The sequence below is a fragment of the Lachancea thermotolerans genome (genome assembly GCF_000142805.1).
Source record: "Lachancea thermotolerans CBS 6340 chromosome C complete sequence".
In the NCBI taxonomy this organism is placed as follows: Eukaryota; Fungi; Ascomycota; class Saccharomycetes; order Saccharomycetales; family Saccharomycetaceae; genus Lachancea; species Lachancea thermotolerans.
The window spans coordinates 960168-982792 of NC_013079.1; the positions used below are offsets into that span (position 1 = coordinate 960168).

The following is a 22625-nucleotide window of genomic DNA, read 5'->3' on the forward strand; positions in this document are numbered from 1 at the left end:
TAACGAATAATTTGTATGTTACCACATGGAACCTAAGTCCGTTCTTTCAACCTTGTTGTCGCTCAAAATCGGATACTAATTGTTGAAAGCATCAGTGTATCATTGAATGAGTTCGAAGAGTTTTCGAGTCTCTTCTTTGAGGTACTGTGCCACCCGACCAGATCCAAATGTCGAATGATGCTTTTGCTACTTCTTTACACGGCGATGAGATTATAACTGGCCAGCACGTAAGACAACAGCCGTGGATCAAGAGCACAGATGAGAGCAAATTGGTGCTACTAAATGAAAACTGCGCTCGTTATACGAGCAACTCTGTGAAAGGAAGCCCGCCACAACGCTCTGTGAAGAGTAGTTTCCGGAGAATTTTGCGCAGAACCACAAACTACATCCCGCGCTCCAAGGCTCAAAAAAACCCTGCATTTTTGGGTCCTATGACCTACAATCAGGCTTATCTTTCTAGAAATGTTGAAAAAGCAAACCAGTTTGCTAGGGACGAAGGCCTTTTAAGAGACATGTATCATAGGCTACAAGTGGGCATTTACATGACAAAGATTACTCGAAAAAAACAAGTGGATCATGTGTTTACTATAAATGATGGCATGCTATCTTGGCGCGAATCTAAAAGTATAGACCTCGATACTATCAAAGATGTCCGGTGTGGTGAGATGGCCAAAAATTACATCGAAGATTATAAAGCATCTCCATCCACTGCTCGTCTCTGGATTACTATCATTTACCAAGTTTCCTCGAAATTCCGTGCACTCCATGTCGTAGCTCGTAACCTAGATGACCTAGAGTGCTTCTACCTTGGTATTGTCAACTTGGTCGATTCGAGACGTAATTTGATGAAGAGCATAAAAAACCCGGAAGATGACATGTTCGCGAATATACATTGGCATGCAAGTGTGTCCTCAGAAAAGTGTGCTGAAAGTGTCGAGGTCTTGTCTTTTAATGATGTCAAAACTCTTTGCTCAAAGTTCAGTATATTTTGCTCGGATGTTTATTTAAGAGAGGTCTTCAATACTGCGGATGCTAACTCTAATGGTTTGCTTAACTTCACGGAATTTCAAAAATTTGTTAAACTGCTGAAAGAAAGGAAGGAGCTGTCCAGGATATGGCTTAATATCACAAATGGGGAGGCAATGTTAACGTTGGAAGGATTTGGTCGATTTGTCCGGCAAGCTCAACATGAAGAAATTAATTCTGAAACTGTTTTCAAAGAATTTAATAAGTTTAAACAAGACAATTGCTTGATGAGCCTAGACGGTTTTCAAAAATACTTGTCATCACAACCTTACTTGCGCGATGTCGACATGGATTACTCAATGCCCATCAACAAATACTTCATTTCATCCTCACACAACACCTACCTTCAAGGCAAACAACTCGGAGAGTCTCCAACCGTTGAAACCTATATTCATGCTTTACAGCAGGGCTGCCGATGTATTGAAATTGATATATGGGATGGGGAAGATGGCCCTGTAGTTTGTCATGGAAAATTGACGGGCTCTTTGCCTTTGCAGAACGTTATTCGTGTTGTTAGAAAATACGCATTCATGACATCCCCTTACCCTTTGATACTATCATTAGAGATTCACTGCAAGCCTGTAAATCAGCTAGTAACTGAACGTATTTTAAGGGATCTCTTGGGGGATCAAATTTACCATGGTTCTGAAAATGGGAGACTTGTCTCACCTTCAAAGCTGAAGCATAAGTTTTTGATTAAAGTCAAAAAATCAAGTACAGTTAGGGCTACACCCGATGATGAACCCACCTCCTCAACTTCCGCGAGCTCATCATATGATTCCGAGATTGACTCTCAAAAAACAACTGGAAGAAGACTGAGCATATCAAAAAAAATCCACGTAATTGAGAGTTTAGTGGCAGCATCCGCAATTCATGGGGTGAAGTTTAGAAACTTCTCGCTACCAGAGTCCAAAGTCCCCAATCATTGTTTTTCACTCAGTGAGAAGAAACTTGATAATCTAGGGAAAGACGAGGCTCAAAGATTAGCAATAGATAAGCATAACAGACGTTTTTTGATGCGTGTGTATCCCCATGCACTTCGTTATAGATCGTCGAACTTTAATCCTATTAGATTTTGGGAGGCCGGGGTGCAAATGGTTGCCACCAATTGGCAAACTTATGATCTGGGCCAACAACTGAACAAAGCCATGTTTCAGCTACCGCTGGAAGAATCTTCTCTTTGGCACTCGGGTTACGTTTTGAAACCAAGCTACTTAGCACGCGACGTGAATAAGACGAATGAGATAGAAGACCTTTATGCATCATTGAAAAGCAAAACAATGATCCTCTCAATCGAGGTTCTTTCTGCACAGTTACTTCCTAAGCCCAAAACACTCAAGCAAAAACAGTCTTCCTACAATTTCAGTGTGAAGCTTGAAGTACACAGCAACATGCCTGTTGAAACTTTCGAAGTTTTTAATGGGGTGACCACTAGCGAGTCTTCCGGCTCAACACAGTGCTGCAAGGAAAACGGATTCACACCTACTTGGGAGGCCCTATTCAAAGTGACTTTAGCAGATACCTTTTTCAATTTCTTGTTATTCACGGTGAAAGCCGGCGACACCGACCTCGCCTCGTGCTGTTTAAAAGTTGATTACCTAAGAAAGGGCTATCGGCATGTCCCACTATATAGTGGAAGTGGTGAGCGATTCATTTTTTCTACGTTGTTTTTAGGCGTTAACTACTATTATGTTTAAATGCTAAAGAACAAATGCCAAAGTCTCTTGATATCAAGAAAACCGAAAGCCTATATTGAGCCGCCAATTAGAGCGACGCTACTGGACACAATGATGAAACAGGATTATCCTATGTTACCAAGTATGCATTGCGTGATTGACGGCGCGTTGGAAATGGGCGGCTTCCGAACGAATCATTGAGTATATCAAGGCATAAACTAACGGTAGCCTATACTTTTAGCAGCGCAACAGACATTAATTTCTTTCAAACAAGACGCGATTTTTGTTGAATGCAAGGAATACTAGTTGGAACGAGAAACAATATTCGCTTATCCGAGTTTATTGATCAAGACATCCAGCGCAAACTACAGCGTAATTCACCAATTGAGGATTCAAGGTAGTGTAAACGGCGAAGCTGTCGCCAAAAAGTGAAGATTGGGTTATTGGGGGAAGAAGCTACAAAACTCACCTAAGCGACAATCATCTCCATCATTTTGTCAAAGAGTCAGACATTGCGCTGTTCTAAAATCCCTGATTTAAATCAGTCTAAACCCTTTTCTAAATTTGAGCCTTACCCCTTAGCACGAGCAAACGCTTGTGTGGTTCTCAGAATATCAAGTGAGAGCTAGGGATTGAAAATATGAATTTTTGATTGAGACACACAGGATCTTTCCGCGTCATACAAAAAAATGACTTGCGACAAACCATTCGACCCCAAGCTTAGAATCCATTCAACAAGCTCTGTAATTAATATGGAAACGGGCTGTATCCCTGAAAAATGAAAGATCTTCAACAGCTAACCATGGCGGGAAAGGCTAGCTAGCTTGTGAAAAGGCCTCTTTCTCTGGAGAGGCCACATCCTTTGCGGCAAACCACCTGCCAAATAGTTGATGAACAACTCCGCAATTTACGAGTAACACTATCACTCGTGGGGTTCGGTCTACTTGGGGCCAACAGATAGTATAAAAACTTCACCGCGCGTCTCCGGAAATTTTAGCGAAAAACTAACAAGTGATGTGAACAATCTGAAAAGGCCCGCTTCTTGGCCAAAATGTAAGGCGAAGCGGCCGTTAACAAGAACAACGTAAACTTCTTGTCGATCCTGGTCCAGAGGCCGGCTTTCTAAATAAAGGGCCAGCGGAGGAGGGGATCTTTGTCAACAGTTACCTGGTGAGCTGTTAATTGGTTTCAATGACGTGACTGTATATCTTCATACATCGAAGATCTAAAAACCAAGCCCCTAAAACTGACACACTCTGCCTTGTTCTTTAATACCCGAATTATAACATCTTCCAAAGCAGCTCGTATTCCTAAAACAAAAGTAACAATTGAATTGAAAACAGCATATCATGAAGCTGAGATAGAACTGTACAATGTTAGTGCTCAAATTATCTAGCAAAGGTGCTTCGAGCAAATATTATGTGAGACGGTTTTATCAAAATGAAGGCGCTAGTCAGTAACAGTCGCTCTCCTGCTGAAACCTAACATGATTTTATTAAGAAGACACATCAAAAGATTTGCAAGAAGTTTCAATGAAAATCTTGACATGATCAACGCATGTTTGTTTAACTGTAACTGTGTCTTAATGCGCTTGCCAGATATGCTAATGACTTTGATATTTGTTTTTTTGACATCTACACGTTCAGAGGTTTCGATCAAAAAAATAAAGCACTACTGAATTTGGTATTCTTAATCCTGATGCAATCGCTTTCTAAAACATTCATAAAACTCGAGTTCACTCGTTTTCAATAAGTAATGGTTACGTATGAGGGTCAACCAAACATTGTTTGAAGTGCAGTTTAATCGAAATGCTTACCAATAAAGTTTTAAAAGCTATTCACAGGCCGTCATGTATTCTTTTAGCGATGTATGAGGGCCTGTTACAGTACTATCGTTGATTCGTGACGCTTGAAGATTATAGGCAAGTTTGAAGTGTAGAGGTGTTTTGCCATGGTTGAAGCAAGACTTTGTGTATGAAGAGAAATACATTCATCAAGTTATAGGCAGTGAGGTGGGCAATTTGCGACGAGAGACTAATGATGGAAAGGTTGGTGTGATTAAGACCGCTTCACTCTGCTCTGGGAAACCCTATAGAAGGCAAAAGGTTCGGTTCTGTTTTATGCTTATCTAAGGCCCACAAGTACTTGGTGCTCTATGTAATAGGGTCTTCCTTAAGTGTGCTATGTCCAAGGACAGTATATTCTTTTGGCAAGATAGCATTGCAGAAACAAAAAAACGCAAAACGCTATGGCACCATTGAAGTCCCTTTAAGCTAAGAGTGTGCCTCAAATGGAAGGTTAACCTTGTTGGACTTAATGGTTTCCATGGGAATAACTCAACCATTGGATAATTTATGGCACTGGTTTCAACAACCAGATTCCTGGTACCATCATTCCATAACTCTCTTAGCTGTACTCGAAAAAATCAAAACACACCTGGCTAATGGATGTGCGATTTACGAGAAGCAGGATTTCTGTGTATCTTTCCAGTTTTTACACTGAAACTCAGTCTCATAGTTCATGCGCCTTATCAATCCGCATAACATTCAAGCAAAAGTAGCGAGCAAATTGGAATTTTGGGTCAATAATATATATTTTTGGCAGTACTTTCAGAGGCTTAGAAACAAGTTGTACTCCAGCTTATTTGCAGGCAACTACTACCATTGGCGTGTCGAACGACTTATCCGCTTTGGGCTCCTGTGCCAACTTGTGTAGTACAGGGTATCTGAATTTTGTAATTTGAACGCAGTCATAAAATGAGATCAGAGGTCAGTGACAACATGACTTGACACGACATGCACAACGCCTGTTATGTCTCCATCTTTTAAAGGCATCTGTCCGCTTCTGAATTATCCGAAAAATCTGAGTACCAGCATTTCTAACGAACAATTAAACCATTGATCTTGTTAAATCAGTGTAGGCATGCAGGACGCCAAGGAGCGCAACGAAAAGTACTAAATTTCGAAAGCCAGAACGTGTATGAACGTTAGATCTCCTGGTAAATTACGCCGTGCGCTTTCGGGCAAGAACATAAATAGCAAATCAGGCCTACGCAAAAGGTCTGCCTCTTTATCCCCAAAAAAGCTTGGGACAGCACGAAGGAGCGCGGAACACTCAGTACTTCAAGTGAAATCAATTGAAAAAGTACAACCATTCCAGTTTTTTGAGCAGTCAGTGGAAGATCAACAAGCAGTTTCCTCCGCGCAAAATAAACTTTGTCACGCAGGCGATGACAAAGTTTGCACCACAAAGGAGAAAGAGAACATACCCTTAGATAACCCAAATTGCAGATTTGGCAGTAAGCCTACCCAAGTTTCTAACGAGAGAGCACCACTTTCGAGGCTTAACGCCGACGACTACGGGGGCGTTCTTCAGATACACGACCTTCCAACTTACGCAGACAGCGAACATCAGTCAGAAAACCTTATTGAAGTGTCAGGCTTCACGACGCCTCCTCGAGGTGGTAAAACTGGAACTGATACAGCATTTCACAGCTTTAATACCAGTCCACGTAAAATTGAAACGCAACAAGGTCGTGAAGAAAGAACTAGTTTCTCAGCCTTGAAAGTGGCTAGAAAATTGAAATTTGAGGATTGATAGATCCAGGTGGTGCAACCGTGATTGATATTCACTAAGGTTGCAATCTCTGGTTTAGAGGAGAAATTCTGAGCCTGTGTTCATGATTAGGTAATCGGCTAAATAGGTTTTTTCTTTTGGAAGTCACCTGAAAAAATTTTGAGAAGCTCATCGCATCGTGGGACACTTCGCAGTATCTCCTCGAATAAAGAGCGCCCTACAAGAGCGTTAACCAATACATTGGTCAAATACAGTTGGGAAATGGGTAAGGCTCCAAAGAAAAGTTTCTCGGGCTCAGGCAGCAAGGGAAACCAAGTTTCTGCCGAGAAGCATCTAAATTCTGTATTTAAGTTTAATACAGATCTAGGCCAGCATATCCTAAAAAATCCACTTGTCGCGCAGGGAATTGTTGACAAAGCTCAGATCAAGCCATCAGATGTTGTCCTTGAAGTTGGTCCCGGTACAGGTAATTTGACTGTTCGAATTTTAGAGCAGGCAAGGAAAGTCATCGCTGTTGAAATGGACCCAAGGATGGGAGCCGAGTTGACTAAAAGAGTACATGGCACGGCTGGCGAAAAAAAGCTTGATATTCTGTTGGGAGATTTCATGAAAACTGATCTACCCTATTTTGATATCTGCATAAGTAACACACCATACCAAATCTCCTCCCCGCTGGTTTTCAAACTGATTAATCAACCTAAACCTCCTCGGGTGTCCATTTTGATGTTTCAGAGGGAGTTCGCTATGCGTCTGCTAGCAAGACCTGGTGACTCTCTATACTGCAGACTCTCTGCTAACGTCCAAATGTGGGCGAACGTCACACATATAATGAAAGTGGGCAAAAACAATTTTAGGCCACCCCCTCAAGTTGAGTCAAGTGTGGTTAGGTTAGAAATCAAGAATCCAAGACCTAAAGTAGAATTCAATGAATGGGATGGGTTGTTGCGCATTGTATTCGTCAGAAAGAATCGGACAATTGCAGCAGGCTTCAAGTCTACAACTGTTCTTGAAATCCTCGAAAAGAATTACAAGGCTTTTTTAGCAACAACTGGAAATGGCTCTGATATGGTGGATGACACAGAAAAATCAATGATTGATGTTGTAAAGGCTAAAATAGAAACCGTCCTAAAGGAGACGGGCTTGTCAGACAAGAGGGCGGGCAAATGTGACCAAACAGACTTTCTAAAGCTTCTGTATGCATTCCATCAAGTTGGCATTCATTTTGCCTGAAATCGATACCAAAATTATTGCACGGCAATTTTTGAATACATATAACAACGCCAGTACATGAGGCATAAGGATATTGGTTATTGTTTCAGAAGCACTTAATTTTACAAAAAGATAGACTTACGGCTTCGCGTAGCATGTCCAACCGGCCTATTTTGTAATCACTCCATTTGATTGCTGCTTAAGCATTATTTTTTATTTTATAGTTCTCCGAAGAAACGCTTGACGAGCGAAGTTCCTTTGCAACTAAAACCTCTTCAATTTGTTGAGACAGCAAAGGAATTACATGAGAAACTCCTTGTAAACTATTCTCCTAGCTACCTGTAAATTGTTAGATTATCAGAACAGAAACAAATATACGCCGCAGAAAAATAATATAACCTGACCGAGGAGATTAAGAATTGCGCGCGATGGCTCAAGGAGTTATAAAAAAAGACCTCTGGCGTCTGTATTTGATCAATGTGAATGTATAACTTGGACTTGTAAGCTTCTACGTCTGACCGTATGTGTTGGCCTATTTTTTCTGAAACGCCACGTCAGTAGAAGTTAAGCCATAATTATATGGACACTCTGATATCATTCATTATTTCTCAAATTCCTATTAAACCTGTTTGGGTACTTGTTTTAGCTATATTTATACCAACGGAAGTTCTAAGAATGAAATAATAACTCAAGTTTCATTTAATGGTACTCTTTGGCTTTATCCATTCTCATCAATTTCACAACCTTCTTCGGAACCTGCGAATCTGCCTTCACCTTGTTCACTTTGTCGCCCTTGGTGTTAAGGACAATTTACTATAGCTAGAGTATGCTTTTTCTTCTTCCACTCAGTCCCGTGTCAATCTGGGATCTCAGCAGAGCAGTTATCAGCTTCATTTTAACCGATTTTTCATATCATCTCTGATGTTGTTACTCCGGTACCTTTGATCCTCCCTGTTCCATATTTTGGTGTAAAGCATGGCAGCCAACACTTCCCTCTTTTGTTACTTGGATTCCCGATGGATCATGATATCGTTTCATGTAAAGAGTGCTTCCCGATATCTGTGATATGGACAATCCTTATTGAACATGAACAGATGAGGCTCTGACTTCAAATTTACAAAGTCTGAATGTCATCAGGTGAAACCAACATCCTGGCTAAGATATTAGAAATTGATTATTAGCCAAAGCCTATATAACACACTTTCCACAACTGCACTTACGGGTTAAACAATTAACATCTGTCTTGAGAGAAGTTACTAGAATTTATGTCCTGACTTTACGATAGAAGATCTGGATCGCTCCTATACTAATCGACATAGTGTATTTGAAGTACAATGAAGCTTGTCGTACTGCAGTTTTATATAAAATAATTTGACCTATATAAAGTTAGGCACCCTCCGTTCTTCAACCTTACCAAGCTACCTATAAGATAGATTACTGGTGCTTGTACGACATTTCTGTTTTTGTGACGTTTGCTTCTGATTCTCATTGCAGACAGCTTTGTTTTCACACGACAAAGCTATAATTGACATGCACATGACTCGAGGCTAACTTATCAAGTGAGGCTCTAACCTAGCCTCACCCTAGTCATGAATGCTAAACGATAAACTAACATCCTAGTTAAGATGTTACAAGCTTACCGTTAGCTGAACTCCTTGATTGGGACTTACTCAGTAAGAGCCACGGACTTGGCTATTAAGATATTATCACTACAAACCGACATAATCATTGTTCTGACCGTACACTAAATGTCGTATGTTATTATGAGCTTCTGGATTATGATGAAGTTGGCGCCTAGTAGCCTCTATACAGTCGCGATTATTCTTCTATCCGAAGATGCCTTTTTCCTTTCTTCTACTTAATCTCATACTGAGCCTTGGATGCAGTAGTACTTATAGTTATAGATCCAAAGATCTAGAGCAAGCCTCATTATCTCTGGTATTCCTCACCATCTCCGATGTTGTTGCCTCGTTGTCTCAAAATTATCCTTGTTCCATTATTGTTTTATGACACTGAATTTGGAGTTACTCCCGCTATTCTTTTAATTGTTAAGTTATCATGTTCCGACTAAGCAATCATACAAAGGGCGGTTAGTGTAGTGGTTATCATCCCACCCTTCCAAGGTGGGGACACGGGTTCGATTCTCGTACCGCTCATGTTTTTGCCAATCTTGACAACTACGATTATTCTTACGAGACCAAGGGGGTGCACTCGGTGGATTAAGTGGGGATCGAAGGAAAATACCCTGTCTTAAACGCAAAATAGTGCTAGTGAAAAAGGACGAGTTGGCAGGGACGGATGCTGACACGTGAAGGTTACTTCTTGTACTTCATCTTCTAGGTGCAGTGTTATTTCAAGCTATAGCGCAAGGTGAAGTGAATGTGGATTGCTATATTTACAGAAAAAGCGTGCGCCTGAATAGTTGCCGTCGGGGGATCATTGGTTATTTGAAATTAATGTGTACTCTAAATGCCCGAATCATTTGCAAGCCCCTAAGCACTGCTCAGTGCGTTATTTGAATACGTTTTTGGGTGCCTCTCGTTGCCAAGCTTTGTTAAGGGGATGGGGCAGTCGATTCATAAAACGTTCAAGTGACATATCCAGTCGGTTGAATGAGTTCAAATCAGCTTGCACAAAAAGGTAGGCTTTCCTTCTTTTTTGGCTCAGATTGCTCATTTTTGGCATTTGAAGCATGTTTGATGTGGCAGGAACTAAAGACTTGTTTACTCGTATCACCTACATTAATAGCCAAGGAAGCCAAATGTATCAATTGCAGCATCCTTGAAACTGTTTTTCAGTTGAGGATTCATGCGGGAACCTCGAACTAATTACTGATGAGGCCAGACTCTAAAAAAGTTTACGCTCCCGTCGCAAGTTTCCCTCAAGGTACAAATAGAAATAATTGTTGACTTCCTAACGATAATTACGCCGAAACGCCTTCCATGATACACTGCTGAAAAATCCCTCACGCTTTGATGCTTGCCAAACGTCGGCGTCATAAGTCACACCGCGGAACGCGCGACAACTCGGTATTCTTCATCCTTGGACCTTCAACTACGAAAGCATAGGTAATCAGGAGTTTTTACCCTCCCATCGACGACTCAAAGTCATAAAAAAAGAAACCTGTTAGACGTATGCGCTCTCGAAAATGCGAGTGTTTGAGCCTCGCGAAATTGAATGTTGTGCTCCACTGCGACTCTTTTGAGTCAGTAGCACTCATGTGCCCTATCAACTTGGCGCACCACTAAAGATGGGGCTCGCACGAGTCGTTACCAACGAACCTACAATACTGTGGCGCCAAGATCGGAATTAGCGGTGCAATGGAATGATGAGACTCCAAGAACTTCGTAATCAGCGCTATCGTGACTTAAACTTACGAATTCGAATAACGCAGTCGGAAATCTCAACTTCCAGGACTGTTGTAACTACTGCCCTTCCAGTTTTGATGTTTCGACTGATTTCGCAAAAAACGCATGTCTCCCTTAGCCGGCTTTTTCTACGAGGCCAATGGCGTGCGTTTTCTAAAGGAGCCGGATTCCGTGGCACCCAGCGTGTGAAAAGGCTTTCGAGTCACGTCGCGCTATTTACTGCCCTCGCCGGTCTCACATATATATTAGGGCCAGGCCGAGAAATATCGCTGATCAAAAACGATGCTGCTAAACACTCAAAAAGGCGACATGTCAGCGCTACTGAGGTTATTCGGCATAATAAAGAAGATGACTGCTGGGTAGTGATCGATGGGTATGTGTACGATGTTACAGCGTTCATCGACCAGCATCCTGGTGGTTCTGCAGTTATAAGGGGTAATGCAGGAAAAGATGTGAGTGCTTTGTTTTCTGCTTTACACCCTCCAGATGTCATCCAAAAATACATTCCTGAAACTCAGCGGCTGGGGCCGCTAGAGGACCAAATGCCATCTGATCGTATCTGTTCCCCACCTGCTATAGGAGAAACTGTAGAGGACATCCAAAGAAAAGAAGAACTGCGCCAAAAGCTCCTGGACTTAAACTCTTTGTTGAATCTCTATGATTTCGAGTACCTTGCTTCTCAAATTTTAGCAAACCAGGCCTGGGCGTACTACTCATCAGCCTCAGATGACGAATTTACCTACAGAGAGAACCATGCCGCTTATCATAGAATCTTTTTCAAGCCAAGGGTCTTAGTGAATGTCAAAAATGTTGATATCTCGACTGAGATGCTTGGATTCAAAGTCTCCGTACCATTTTATGTGAGCGCTACTGCTTTAGTTAAACTAGGAAACCCTGAAGAGGGTGAAAAAGATATCGCTCGTGGCTGCGGTCAAGGTGAGCATAAGTGCCCTCAAATGATTTCAACATTTGCCTCTTGCTCACTTCAAGAAATAGTTGAGGCCGCGCCTTCAAAGGAGCAAATTCAATGGCTCCAGCTTTACGTTAACACTAATCGTTCTGCCACAGAAAGCTTGTTGAGAGAAGCAGAAACGCTTGGTTTGAGGGCTATTTTTCTCACTGTTGACACACCAGCATCTGGTCGTCGTGAAAAGGACATGAAACTCAAGTTTATCTCTAGCAACGCACCTCAGAATGCAAGAGCGGCCAAAAATAAATCTTCCCGAGGTGCTTCTCAAGCCCTTGCGAGCTTCATTGATCCAACATTAACCTGGGAAGATGTTGCAGAGCTCAAAACCAAGACAAATCTTCCGGTTGTGATAAAAGGCGTGCAGTGCGTTGAAGATGTTTTGAAGGCTGCCGAAATTGGAGTTGATGGTGTTGTAATATCGAATCATGGTGGCCGCCAGCTGGATTTCTCTCGCGCCCCTTTGGAGGTTTTGGCAGATACTATGCCAATCTTAAAAGAGAAACATTTGGACGATAAACTTGAAGTATTTATTGATGGTGGCGTCCGCCGCGGAACCGATATCTTAAAGGCGCTTTGTCTTGGCGCTAAAGGCGTTGGCCTCGGGAGGCCCTTTTTGTATGCCAATAGCTGTTATGGCAAAGATGGCGTTGAGAAGGCCATTAGTATGTTAGCCGAAGAACTGCAGTGCTCTATGAGATTGTTAGGTGCAAAATCTATAAAAGAGCTCGGTCCTGAATTACTCGATGTTACTGGCTTAAAAAACAGATCTATTGAAATTCCTGGCGATAGCTTGTGTAATACAGTTTACCAAAAGCCCGATTTCGCTCGTTTTGTTGAAAAATAAAGAGTTTTTTTGGCACTCTGCTTCCAGGGTCGTTCGCCTAACAATTTACTCAAGTCATCTATGCCGGAAATGCTTGTGCTTCAAGAAGTCATAAAGCCAAGCTAAGAGTAAGCAAGTTTTTAGAGGAACGCCTACTTCATGTGGGGACATTTATGTTTATATGTATGAAACAAACTCTGGCAACTTTCATGACATGAAAAGAATACAAAACGTTTCAATAAGCACATGACTCTGAATTAACAATTCCACGCAAGGCTCTGTCTTTAACTTCACACAACGTTTTAACATTACAAAAATGAAACTAAAGTCCCTGTCAAAATGTTAAAAGCCAACCACTAGCAGAAGTCAGTTAATTAGACTCAACCCGGCTAGAGTCACGGATAAAGACATTAGGATATACTAAGTCGCAATTGAAATCGAAATTGTTCCATCCAAACGACAGAAGGTCATGTTTGCTCCTGTCGAATGTTATTACGAGCTCCTGGATTACGATGAAGTTGGCGCCTAGTAGCCTCTATACAGTCGCGACTATTCTTCTATCCGAAGATGCCTTTTTTCTTTCTTCTACTTAATCTCATACTGAGCCTTGGATGCAGTAGTACTTATAGTTATAGATCCAGAGATCTAGAGCAAGCCTCATTATCTCTGGTATTCCTCACCATCTCTGATGTTGTTCCTTCGTTGTCTCAGAATATCCTTGTTCCATTATTGTTTTATGACAAGCTCCCACTCTTTTTCAAATCGTTTATATAGAACAAAAGCTCGCCCACATGTATCTAATCCGATGTAGTGTAATGGCTATCACATCACGCTCTCACCGTGGAGATCGGGGTTCGATTCCCCGCTTCGGAACTTTTTGTCGCTCTTGTTCCTCTCCTAATTTTCTATTAGGAGGGTTATCAATTACCAGATGTCACTTACTCCAAAAGACCACTACCATGTTTTGCATTTGTGTAAACATCAGATCAGAATTGGGGAGGTAAGGGACTGTTCTGCCGATCTGCTTACAGTTTTGTCTTCCTGAAAGAGATGAGATTTTTTTATTTTATTTTCTTTGGTCTTCGCACACTGTCTCATGCGTGATAAAGTCAAACTGGGAATAAACTGAAACCATGTATCAGGCCGCATTTAGTCGAAAAAGTTAAAATGTGCTCACTTTATTTGAGGTTCATGCTACGGCATACAACGATGAGTGTATACTTATACATCGTGAAAAGATAGCAGAGTTAGTCTAATGCTATAGACTTGCCATTAACATGAAAATATTTCCCTTCGTCTTTTTCTAGAGACTGACGCTTGGAAGGCTCAGAGTTAAATTACAGTGTGCTGAATGAAGCTTTCACGGCTTCATTTAAGAGAATGCGCATTTGTGAATTAACGAACCAAACAAAAGGACAAGAGATTACGCGGTTTGAAACAATGAATTATAATTGTAAAAGGAATGTTCCTTGACTATATTATGGCCTCTACAACGAAATTGACCATATCTGTCACTGTCACGAACTTGAGAAAGACTAAAAAAGGCTCTAACGGCAGCGTAAAATTTTGAATTTATAAAAGGGCTGAATTTGCTAATGTTTGTTAGCATTGCAGATAGGGATGAAAAGAATTTCACGCGAGAAATTTGGTTTTTTTTTCGACAGAGTATCTCCATTTTTCGAGTTGAGTGGGCCCTGAATTTTGCCTTCGATAAAATGTGATATGTTAATAAAGTTTATCTTTACCTTCCCAACACTTTCCTAAGCGTTTGTGAGAGACCGAATGTCAATAATAAGAGGCAACCAAAACCTTATCTTGATACTGAGGGATCTTTAGTTTTTTGTTATTACCAAAAATCTTTTGGTCTGCACAACACCGCGCACTTGGGTTTCGCTATCGCAAAACACCAGATGCCTAAATGTTTCATCTGATTGTTGGGGATAAAGGTTTTTCTTCCGGTATAAGCTGAAATTATTACAGGTGTATTTTCTTCTGTTCTTACCCCTCAAGCGAGTTGTTTCTTACTCTGCTGAATTTGTTAATCCAAGAATCAACATGCCCAAAGCGTGCTGGAGGCTTATTTACGGTTTGAGTTTTCTCTGTCATTGGTGTACTGGTGGTATTTCTTGTGTATGCTAACGATTAAAAGCACTAAGTAAGCGAGACCTAGTGGCCAAAGTTATGCTGTGGCATTTCAATTTGTTTTGAAAATTCAAGAAGCCGATATCAAGATTCTCCCCCACATTATCAATATGCGTCATTAATAAGCTCTTACTTAACAAGTACTGTGGGAATATATGAATTTATCCAGAAGAATTCATTCAATGACAATACGGGGTGACGCCTTAAAGTTTTTTCCAAAGTTGACCGCTTCGTTCTAATATACAAAACAGTCGCTTGCGTCTTTTGTTTTTTTAATATACTTCAACTGTTTCAAAACATCTGCAGTTGAGTTAACTGACTGTCTAATATTGTCACTATTTCAAGGTTTGTTAGCTGGAAAATTATTCTACTGACCTGACCTGCATTACATTCAGAAAAATTTTGAAGGCCTTTAACAGCAAGGATAGGCTACCAACCAGGCAATGATTCAAAAGGATTGCTTCTAGTTTCTGGTTACTCTAACCATTTGAAGCTTAACTAAAGGCTATACTGTTTTGTCCGTGGAGGCTCGAATGTCAGTGATACTTTTGCTTCTAACATTACGATCGAATTTGCGTGTTTATTGTATTTAGAAGTAATAAGTGCAAAAAGAATGGAGTTCCAGAAATCGAAAATGTCTGGGAAAAGATCTTATGCCAATCGTTCAACTAGCTGAGGTGAAGTAGCTTACGCTATCGGGGAAACCAACCGATATTGTCGGCCAACATTTTGTCCCAAGTTAGATCTGCCACTCTTGGAATCATTATCAGTGTTGTGTGATTTTTCATCGATCCCGAAACTGTGCACTTGAAATTCTATGGTTGACTCTCTTTTCCAAGCTTTGCTCACGCTTATTCTGCTTATTTTTGTAATAGATAGGCAAGCCTCCTTTCGATAGCTCCCAGAAGAAAGCTTCGCTCTTTGTTGGCTTTAATTAATTCGCAAGCCATGGGTATAAAAAAGGAACCGGCGGCTAGAAGATATGAAAGACAGCAGTGGTTGTGCAAAGGCCCAAAGAACAAAATCACTGACTTCTGAAAATTAAGTGCCCTGAAAAAAGAGCAACTCTCCGGCTTAAAATCATACTGCATTCATACTTTTTCTTCGGGATCCAACTAACATGATATGTTCAAGCTGCACCTTGAAAATGTTTCGGCCTCCTTGGCTATGGGGATTTTGTTGCTAGTGTCTTGGCAACGGCTCGAGACTTGGAAAAAGTGCGCTTTCCGAGAAACTTGGAAATAGTGTACAAATTTAAACGCCGTTGTGAAACACTGTAATGTACGCAGACGTCTCGAAAAACTTCCAAAAGATGTTTAGCGGCCTAATATTGAGCTTGCAACTCTGGAAAGTTTAACTTTGGAGTACTCAGTCGAAAACCTAGGGAAAATTCGGTCTCCTTTCAGCTTCAAATCGTTGGAAATGTTTGCGGGGCTCTTTTCCCGCAGTCGATAAGTGACATCTAATGCTCTAAAGCTTATAGCCTGTGTTTACTTAGGATCCTTTTGCGTAATCAGTGATATATCCCAATGGACCTTCTTTTTTAAGATACCAAGGAACATGTTCCCTTATCTACCTTGAAATCGTTGATACTGATAAAAGAAACAAGGGAAGGGAAAATTATCTGCGAACCTACACGACCTTCCCAGCTCAAACAACCATGCTGTGATATCTGTGAATGCCTGTGAAGCGGGATTAATTAAACCTTGCGTACAGCCAAATGAAACACCATCTAGAGGATTATCGAAGGGTATATAAAGAGCACGCAACTATGCAGGTTATGTCGCCCTTATTTCGAAGTTTGAAATTATCAGCCATTAAAGCTTAAAGTATAATGACTATCGCGAACGACATCCAAACTGAACAATCCTACGTTTTCCAAGCTAGTGTGGATAAACTAGGCCCTCAAGTCACTGAGGGCAAAGGGATTTACATCACTATCGAGAAGGATGGAAAAATCCATAAGAATGTTTTGGACGCCATTACTGGTGCCGCCGTCGGAGCATTAGGATGGGGCGATGAAGAAGCTCTTGAAATAATGGACAAATCTGCTCGCGCTTCAACCTATTCTTACCCATGTCTGATCTCCAACAAGAGCTCTGAAGCATTGGCCAAATTTTACATTGAAAATTCTCCTGAAGGCGCTTTCTCTGCTGCACTGTGGTGTTCCTCCGGCTCAGAAAGTAACGAAAATGCCTTGCGGATAATGAGACAATATTACTTGGAACGTGGGTTGCCAAACAAAGTGAAGTTAATGAGCAGAGAAAGCTCTTATCATGGATTCACATTGGGCGCCCAATCTATGTCATGGAACCCAAGGGTCGAACCCTTTGAACCCTACTTGATGGACCGCAAGAAAATCAACATCAAAATACCTTGCGCATACACCTACCGCTACAAAAAGGAGGAAGAAACTGAAGAAGATTATGCCAGAAGGCTCATCGATGATCTCGAAAATAAGATTGTGTCCAACGATCCTGATACCATCGCTGCAGTGGTAGTTGAAACATTACCAGGGTCATCTCTGGGGACGACCCCTCCACCAAAAGGATACTTAAAAGGAATAAGGGAACTGTGCAACAAATACGACATAATATTTTACCTGGACGAAGTTATGTGCGGTACCGGAAGATGCAACCCCAACGGCAGGTTAAACTGCTGGGAAAATTACCTAGACCCTTGTGATGCACCAGATATTCAAACTGTGGGAAAAACGCTAGGCTCTGGATATGTCCCCATTGCTGGAGTTCTGATCGGACCGAAAATCAAGAACGCTTTCCTTAATGGGTCCAAAGCAGTTGTCGGTGGTCATACTTACTCTTGTCATGCATTCTGTTGTGGCGTCGCGTTAGGTGTGCAGCAAAAGATCAAAAGAGAGAACTTAACATCGAATGTGTTCAAGATGGGAAACTTGATGGGAGAAAAGCTCAAAAACACCTTATTGGCCAAATCAAACATTGTCGGCGACGTGAGAGGTGTAGGTGGGTTTTGGTCTGTCGAATTTGTGAAGAATAGAGAAACGAAGGAGCCATTTGACATCAGCCTAGGGGTTGGTCCTCGCTTCAAAGCTGTTTGCTTTGACAATGGTTTGAGTGTTATGGGGATGCCTGGAAACCCCGATGGATCATGTGGCGATAGAGCCCTATTAGCCCCATCTTTTATCATTACTGAAGAAGTCGTTGACGATATAGTTGGAAAGATGGTGAAGTCTGTGGCTGAACTAACTGATGAACTCAAGTCTGAAGGGATCTTCTAGTCTTCCCTATGGTATATACCTATAGCTAGCAAAATTAAAGTTCAAGTATATTAATATTGGCGCAGAGCAAAGCCTCTGTAATTTGAAGCGCTTTCTGAAAAGATTGTGGAGCGACTGTAGAATACGTTTCGCTTCGATTGAAAACACTGCTATTCTGCTTTCCTTCGTCATGGGAATTCCTCTGAGTCGTCTTAACTTCTATGTTACTTTGGACAAATATAAATCAGAACAAGATCACCTGTTTTCCTCGGCGTTTCTATGAGTTTAATGAAGGACAATACTCCACGAAGTACACCTCCCTCCCTGATGGTTCTTGTTAAGAGCGCAACAATTTTTGACGTCGGAAGTAATCTGCCGCCGAGCTGATAGTGCTTTGCGTCGCATTCTCTGTGCGAAGAAGCTTTTGATTATGCTTTATCGGTCCATTCTCGTCCCCGTCTAAGATACACGTGACCTACTAACTCGAGTTTCCTATCGCAGAAAAACTAATCTTATTGATACAGTTTCTAATTTCCAGCGTAACTGAAACCGTCAGGTTAAGAAAAGAGTGCTGCAACTTTCAATTTCCAATCTGGGACGGAATATCGGTTCCTTAAAATATGGGCATATTCTAGGGGGTATAGCCATTGAATCTTATCTTATCCTCTGCCTAAGCCAGATATTATCAGCGGTTTCTAAATTTCTCAAATACTAAAGCGGTTTGGCGCTCATCTCAGGAAAAAGGCAATGTACATAAATAGCAGCCGCTCGAGCGTCCTTAAGCATTCCTCTGAAACTTAACCGAAACGCGTTTGATTGCTTTCACCCCGAGTTAAAACCTTTTGAGACTGACGCATTTAATCTAACAAAGTCACTGTACAATGCTGATAACAAAGCTAGCTAGATGCAAAAGTTTGAAGCAGTTGCGTTTGTGCTCTTTCAAAGATGCAAAATGGCCGTCTACGAGAAAAATGAGTAACCTCAACCCGCCTATTAAGGCGACCCACCCGAGGAGAAAGGAGTTCCGAAAAGCCTCTGTGCTAACCGGCGCCTCAGCTTCAGCTGCGCTGCTGGCGTACTCTTTGCTTGATTTTTCTTCAGATGGCATCGAGGTCAGCGAAGTTATGCAGCACAACAAGCCTGATGACTGCTGGATTGTATTGAATGGAGAAGTTTATGATGTTACTTCCTTCTTGCAGATGCATCCAGGCGGGGCCGCAAGGATAATGGAAGTTGCTGGTAATGATGCCACAAGAAAGTTTTATTCTATACACTCTGATTCAACACTCGAAAAAATGAAAGAGCAACTGGTATACATAGGGAAGCTTAAGGGCAAATTTGCCGAGACCATATCTGAAGAAGATTTAAGAATCAGAGAGAGCAGAAAAAATATACCATCTCTTGGACTCATTTTCAATTTATCTGACTTTGAAGCTGTTGCTAAGGAAGTTTTGCCAAAGAGCACATATGCTTATTTTGCAACTGGATCATCCGATGAGTTTAGTATCCGGGAAAACCATTACGCTTATAGCAGAGTATTTTTCAAGCCCATGATTTTACAAGAAAATGAATACGATGTTGATACATCCACAGAATTTTTGGGCTCCAAAGTTAGCCTACCTGTTTACATTTCAGCTTTTGCGGGGTCAAAATGGGCGCATCCTTTAGCAGAGTTAAATTTACAGTCTGCTGCATACGAGGCTGATATTATGCAGATGGTTCCAAAACAAAACTCTTATAGCATTGAAGAATTTTACGAAAATGTTCCTGAGGATCAAAAACATTGGTCTCAATACCACTTTGATTCCAGAGAAGAGTTTAATGAAGCCGGTACATTAATTAAAAAGTTAGAAGCTCAACCAAGCGTCAAAGCACTCTTCCTGAATGTTGATCTGCGCGATATCGGAAATCGCGAAAAAGACAGCAGGCAGAGAGCTTTAGATGTTGAAAGCAGCAAGAGTCTTTCCGCCATTGTTACAAGCGATAAGAGTTACGCAAAGTTCACTTGGAAGGACATTGATCAGATCATGTCTTCAACAAAACTTCCGATTGGATTGAAGGGTGTTCAGAGAGGAGAAGATGTGGTTTTGGCTGCTGAGAAAGGCGTAAAGGCCGTAGTGTTATCAAACCATGGTGGACGTCAGCTTGATTTTTCCAGACCACCACTGGAAGTTTTGGCCGAAGCTAAACAAATGCTGAAAGAGAGAGGTTTGGAGGACAAAATTGAAATTTATCTAGACGGAGGTATCAGAAGAGGTTCTGACGTAATCAAAGCTCTTTGTCTCGGAGCAAAAGGGGTTGGATTGGGAAGGCCCTTCCTTTACGCTATGGCAGGATACGGGGAAGAAGGTGTCTCCCACTTACTGGACATTTTGCGGAATGAGATGAAGAATAACATGAGGCTTTTGGGTGTGGATAAGGTAGAAGATCTAAATGAGAACTTGGTTGATATTGGTAGCCTCAAATTCCGCAATCCTCGCGCTAACGATGTCTTGTACGATGAAGCCTATCAACCCTTACGCTTTCCACCTGTGCGGAGCGCCATTTAAGAACCAATGCTAGACTTGAGATTTGTCGTTCTGTTAATATGACCAGTTTTTTCATATTGCTAACAACAATATTCTCTTCCAAATACTCAGGCCTACGAATGACCGTTGAAATCTTTAAATATCTAAGAGCGATATATGATGATTTTTTGGAAAAGATATTGGGAAAGCTTTAACTGGCCACTAAAGTCATCGCCCCTCTATACTCATTACTTGATTACACTTTGACGGTAGTTTGCTAGGCTCTTGAACCTTCCAAAACTTGAGTTCATCTATCATCAAGAAACCTTTGCCTGATTAATCTACAGTTCATTGAACTTTGTGTGGCATCTGAGGTTACCGTACAACCAGATGGTCTCTGCAAAATGTTTCCGGTTCACCACTACGCAAAAAAACCTACATAGCAGCTCATAAACTTCGAATTTCGTTTTACAATTTGATGGCGCTTTTCAAAAATTTTGTATTGCAACACTGATAAAGTCTCTGTGAAGTTGCCAAAAATTGTGTATTCCAGCTATCTTGCACATCTCTAAATGCCAGGTTAACTTTCGCAAAAGATCCCTGTTGCAATAATGAGCTTTCGTTTGCAGTTTTGTGAGCTTCACCTTGCATTTTATGAGTTCTTCCGCCGTTGAAACACTTGAAAGGACTGTTTTGTTTTGAAAGAAAAAAAGGCAATGTACTGCACAGGGGAGCCCTCTCCTGGGTTATGCTGAGACTGGAGAGCGCCTTGAAACTTCATGAAGACACATCCTTTAGTGGCCTCGGATAAGCTTAGTAGGTTTGTACAAGTAGGGCCCACTCATGGTATGCGCTCTGGAGTTTCTTATCTGAGTTCCAAAGGGTCAAGCAGTTATGGGAAACACTTGTCATTTTTTCAATTCAAATGATCAATGTAGATTTTGCTTGGCCAGCGAAAACCTCAAACAATTGTAATGACTGCTCCTAAAGAGAATGACCTAACTGTAATAAAAGGCGAGTATTGTGGCCAAATTGGGTCTCTGCTGTGTTCAGCTGTTTGGATTAACAGAGCATTTTTTGATTATTCTGTTGCCTAAGTGTCTCATTTTTCTTCAAGTCGCAGTGAAAGTGACAGAAATAGTTTAAATGTAAGCCGAGATAGCAGGGTCAGTGCGGCTTGCTGATCACAAACCTTTGAGTATCTTTCCTGCAGGTTACAGCCGCTAGTACCAACGGTTTGCCTAAAAAATTCCTTTTCATTTGAAGCATGTGATGTTTGCTCTCGGTGAGCGGTGCTGAACTTCATCAAACGAATTCGAACAATCGAGACAGTTGCTGAGCACTTTTGAATGCTGTTTGCAAATTATCCACAACATCGTTGGCAAACACTGACGCGATCATTTGACTGCAAGTTTCAGTGACGAAAAAAAATGAGGTATATAAAAAGATAGCGGCTTGCTGCATTTAATTGGATGATTTTAACTTCTTCACAGCAAAGCCGTCAGTAATTGTTTTCTTGAGACAACTTAACTCACCATTGGTATAAGACGCAGGGGATGTCATAAATAGACATCGAAGTCCTCAACTTGCCTCTGTTTATAGTCAGTCGCTCGCCCTGCTGAAAACAAACCTATACCTCCGTCACCCCCTTCATGCAACGATTCTCGCCCCCGTTTTTTTTCTCTTGCAATACACACCTGCTAAACTCCTTGTCGTGCTTCTATCAGCTTGAGACTGAATTGTTGAACAGCCACAAATAAAACTTGCATGGAAAACGGACGCTCCGCGTTTTCATTTATAAAGGAAAGGCTATCATTAATTGTTAACTATTGAGCTCATCGGTACTCTGTATAGCCACTCCAAAGGGAAAGAGATTCCTTTTTCTTCCTCTTTTTCTTTAAGCCACCAGCTTTCTCCCCACAAACTCCCGTATTTGAAGTAGCGTGTGCGTCTAAACCTCTATTTGGTGACCAGAGGCCGTATTAATTCCCTCACATGTTGTTAATGTCCCCAATTATTGAGAAAGCCCTATCACAATCCAGGAACCAGGTGAACGGTTCAGGTGAAACCTTCGGAACACATAATTTTAGATTA

General features: G+C 41.4%; 6 protein-coding genes and 2 non-coding genes across 8 annotated transcripts, besides 2 other annotated features; all 8 read left to right on the forward strand.

The window, feature by feature from the left end:
• Nucleotides 1-167: 167 nt before the first annotated feature.
• On the forward strand, nt 168-2723 carry PLC1 (phosphatidylinositol phospholipase C; the record flags this gene model as incomplete). The annotated part of the gene is made up of 1 exon (XM_002552676.1): nt 168-2723. The coding sequence occupies one exon, from the start codon at nt 168-170 to the stop codon at nt 2721-2723; it is 2556 nt and encodes an 851-aa protein (XP_002552722.1).
• Nucleotides 2724-5680: 2957 nt separating this feature from the next.
• On the forward strand, nt 5681-6298 carry KLTH0C11682g (KLTH0C11682p; the record flags this gene model as incomplete). Its single annotated transcript, XM_002552677.1, has 1 exon — nt 5681-6298. The coding sequence occupies one exon, from the start codon at nt 5681-5683 to the stop codon at nt 6296-6298; it is 618 nt and encodes a 205-aa protein (XP_002552723.1).
• A 240-nt stretch (nt 6299-6538) lies between these two features.
• Nucleotides 6539-7507, forward strand: DIM1 (putative dimethyladenosine transferase; the record flags this gene model as incomplete). Its single annotated transcript, XM_002552678.1, has 1 exon — nt 6539-7507. The coding sequence occupies one exon, from the start codon at nt 6539-6541 to the stop codon at nt 7505-7507; it is 969 nt and encodes a 322-aa protein (XP_002552724.1).
• A 1728-nt stretch (nt 7508-9235) lies between these two features.
• Nucleotides 9236-9498: a long terminal repeat.
• A 72-nt stretch (nt 9499-9570) lies between these two features.
• On the forward strand, nt 9571-9642 carry KLTH0C11748r. Its single transcript has one exon. It is a non-coding gene; the product is annotated as a tRNA-Gly (tRNA).
• A 1169-nt stretch (nt 9643-10811) lies between these two features.
• Nucleotides 10812-12668, forward strand: KLTH0C11770g (FMN-dependent alpha-hydroxy acid dehydrogenase; the record flags this gene model as incomplete). Its single annotated transcript, XM_002552679.1, has 1 exon — nt 10812-12668. One exon carries the CDS (start codon nt 10812-10814, stop codon nt 12666-12668), a length of 1857 nt encoding a protein of 618 aa, XP_002552725.1.
• Nucleotides 12669-13127: 459 nt separating this feature from the next.
• Nucleotides 13128-13389: a long terminal repeat.
• A 59-nt stretch (nt 13390-13448) lies between these two features.
• KLTH0C11814r lies at nt 13449-13520 on the forward strand. Its single transcript has one exon. It is a non-coding gene; the product is annotated as a tRNA-Glu (tRNA).
• Nucleotides 13521-16623: 3103 nt separating this feature from the next.
• On the forward strand, nt 16624-18045 carry KLTH0C11836g (KLTH0C11836p; the record flags this gene model as incomplete). Its single annotated transcript, XM_002552680.1, has 1 exon — nt 16624-18045. The coding sequence occupies one exon, from the start codon at nt 16624-16626 to the stop codon at nt 18043-18045; it is 1422 nt and encodes a 473-aa protein (XP_002552726.1).
• Nucleotides 18046-18905: 860 nt separating this feature from the next.
• KLTH0C11858g (FMN-dependent alpha-hydroxy acid dehydrogenase family protein) lies at nt 18906-20573 on the forward strand (the record flags this gene model as incomplete). Its single annotated transcript, XM_002552681.1, has 1 exon — nt 18906-20573. The coding sequence occupies one exon, from the start codon at nt 18906-18908 to the stop codon at nt 20571-20573; it is 1668 nt and encodes a 555-aa protein (XP_002552727.1).
• Nucleotides 20574-22625: the final 2052 nt, after the last annotated feature.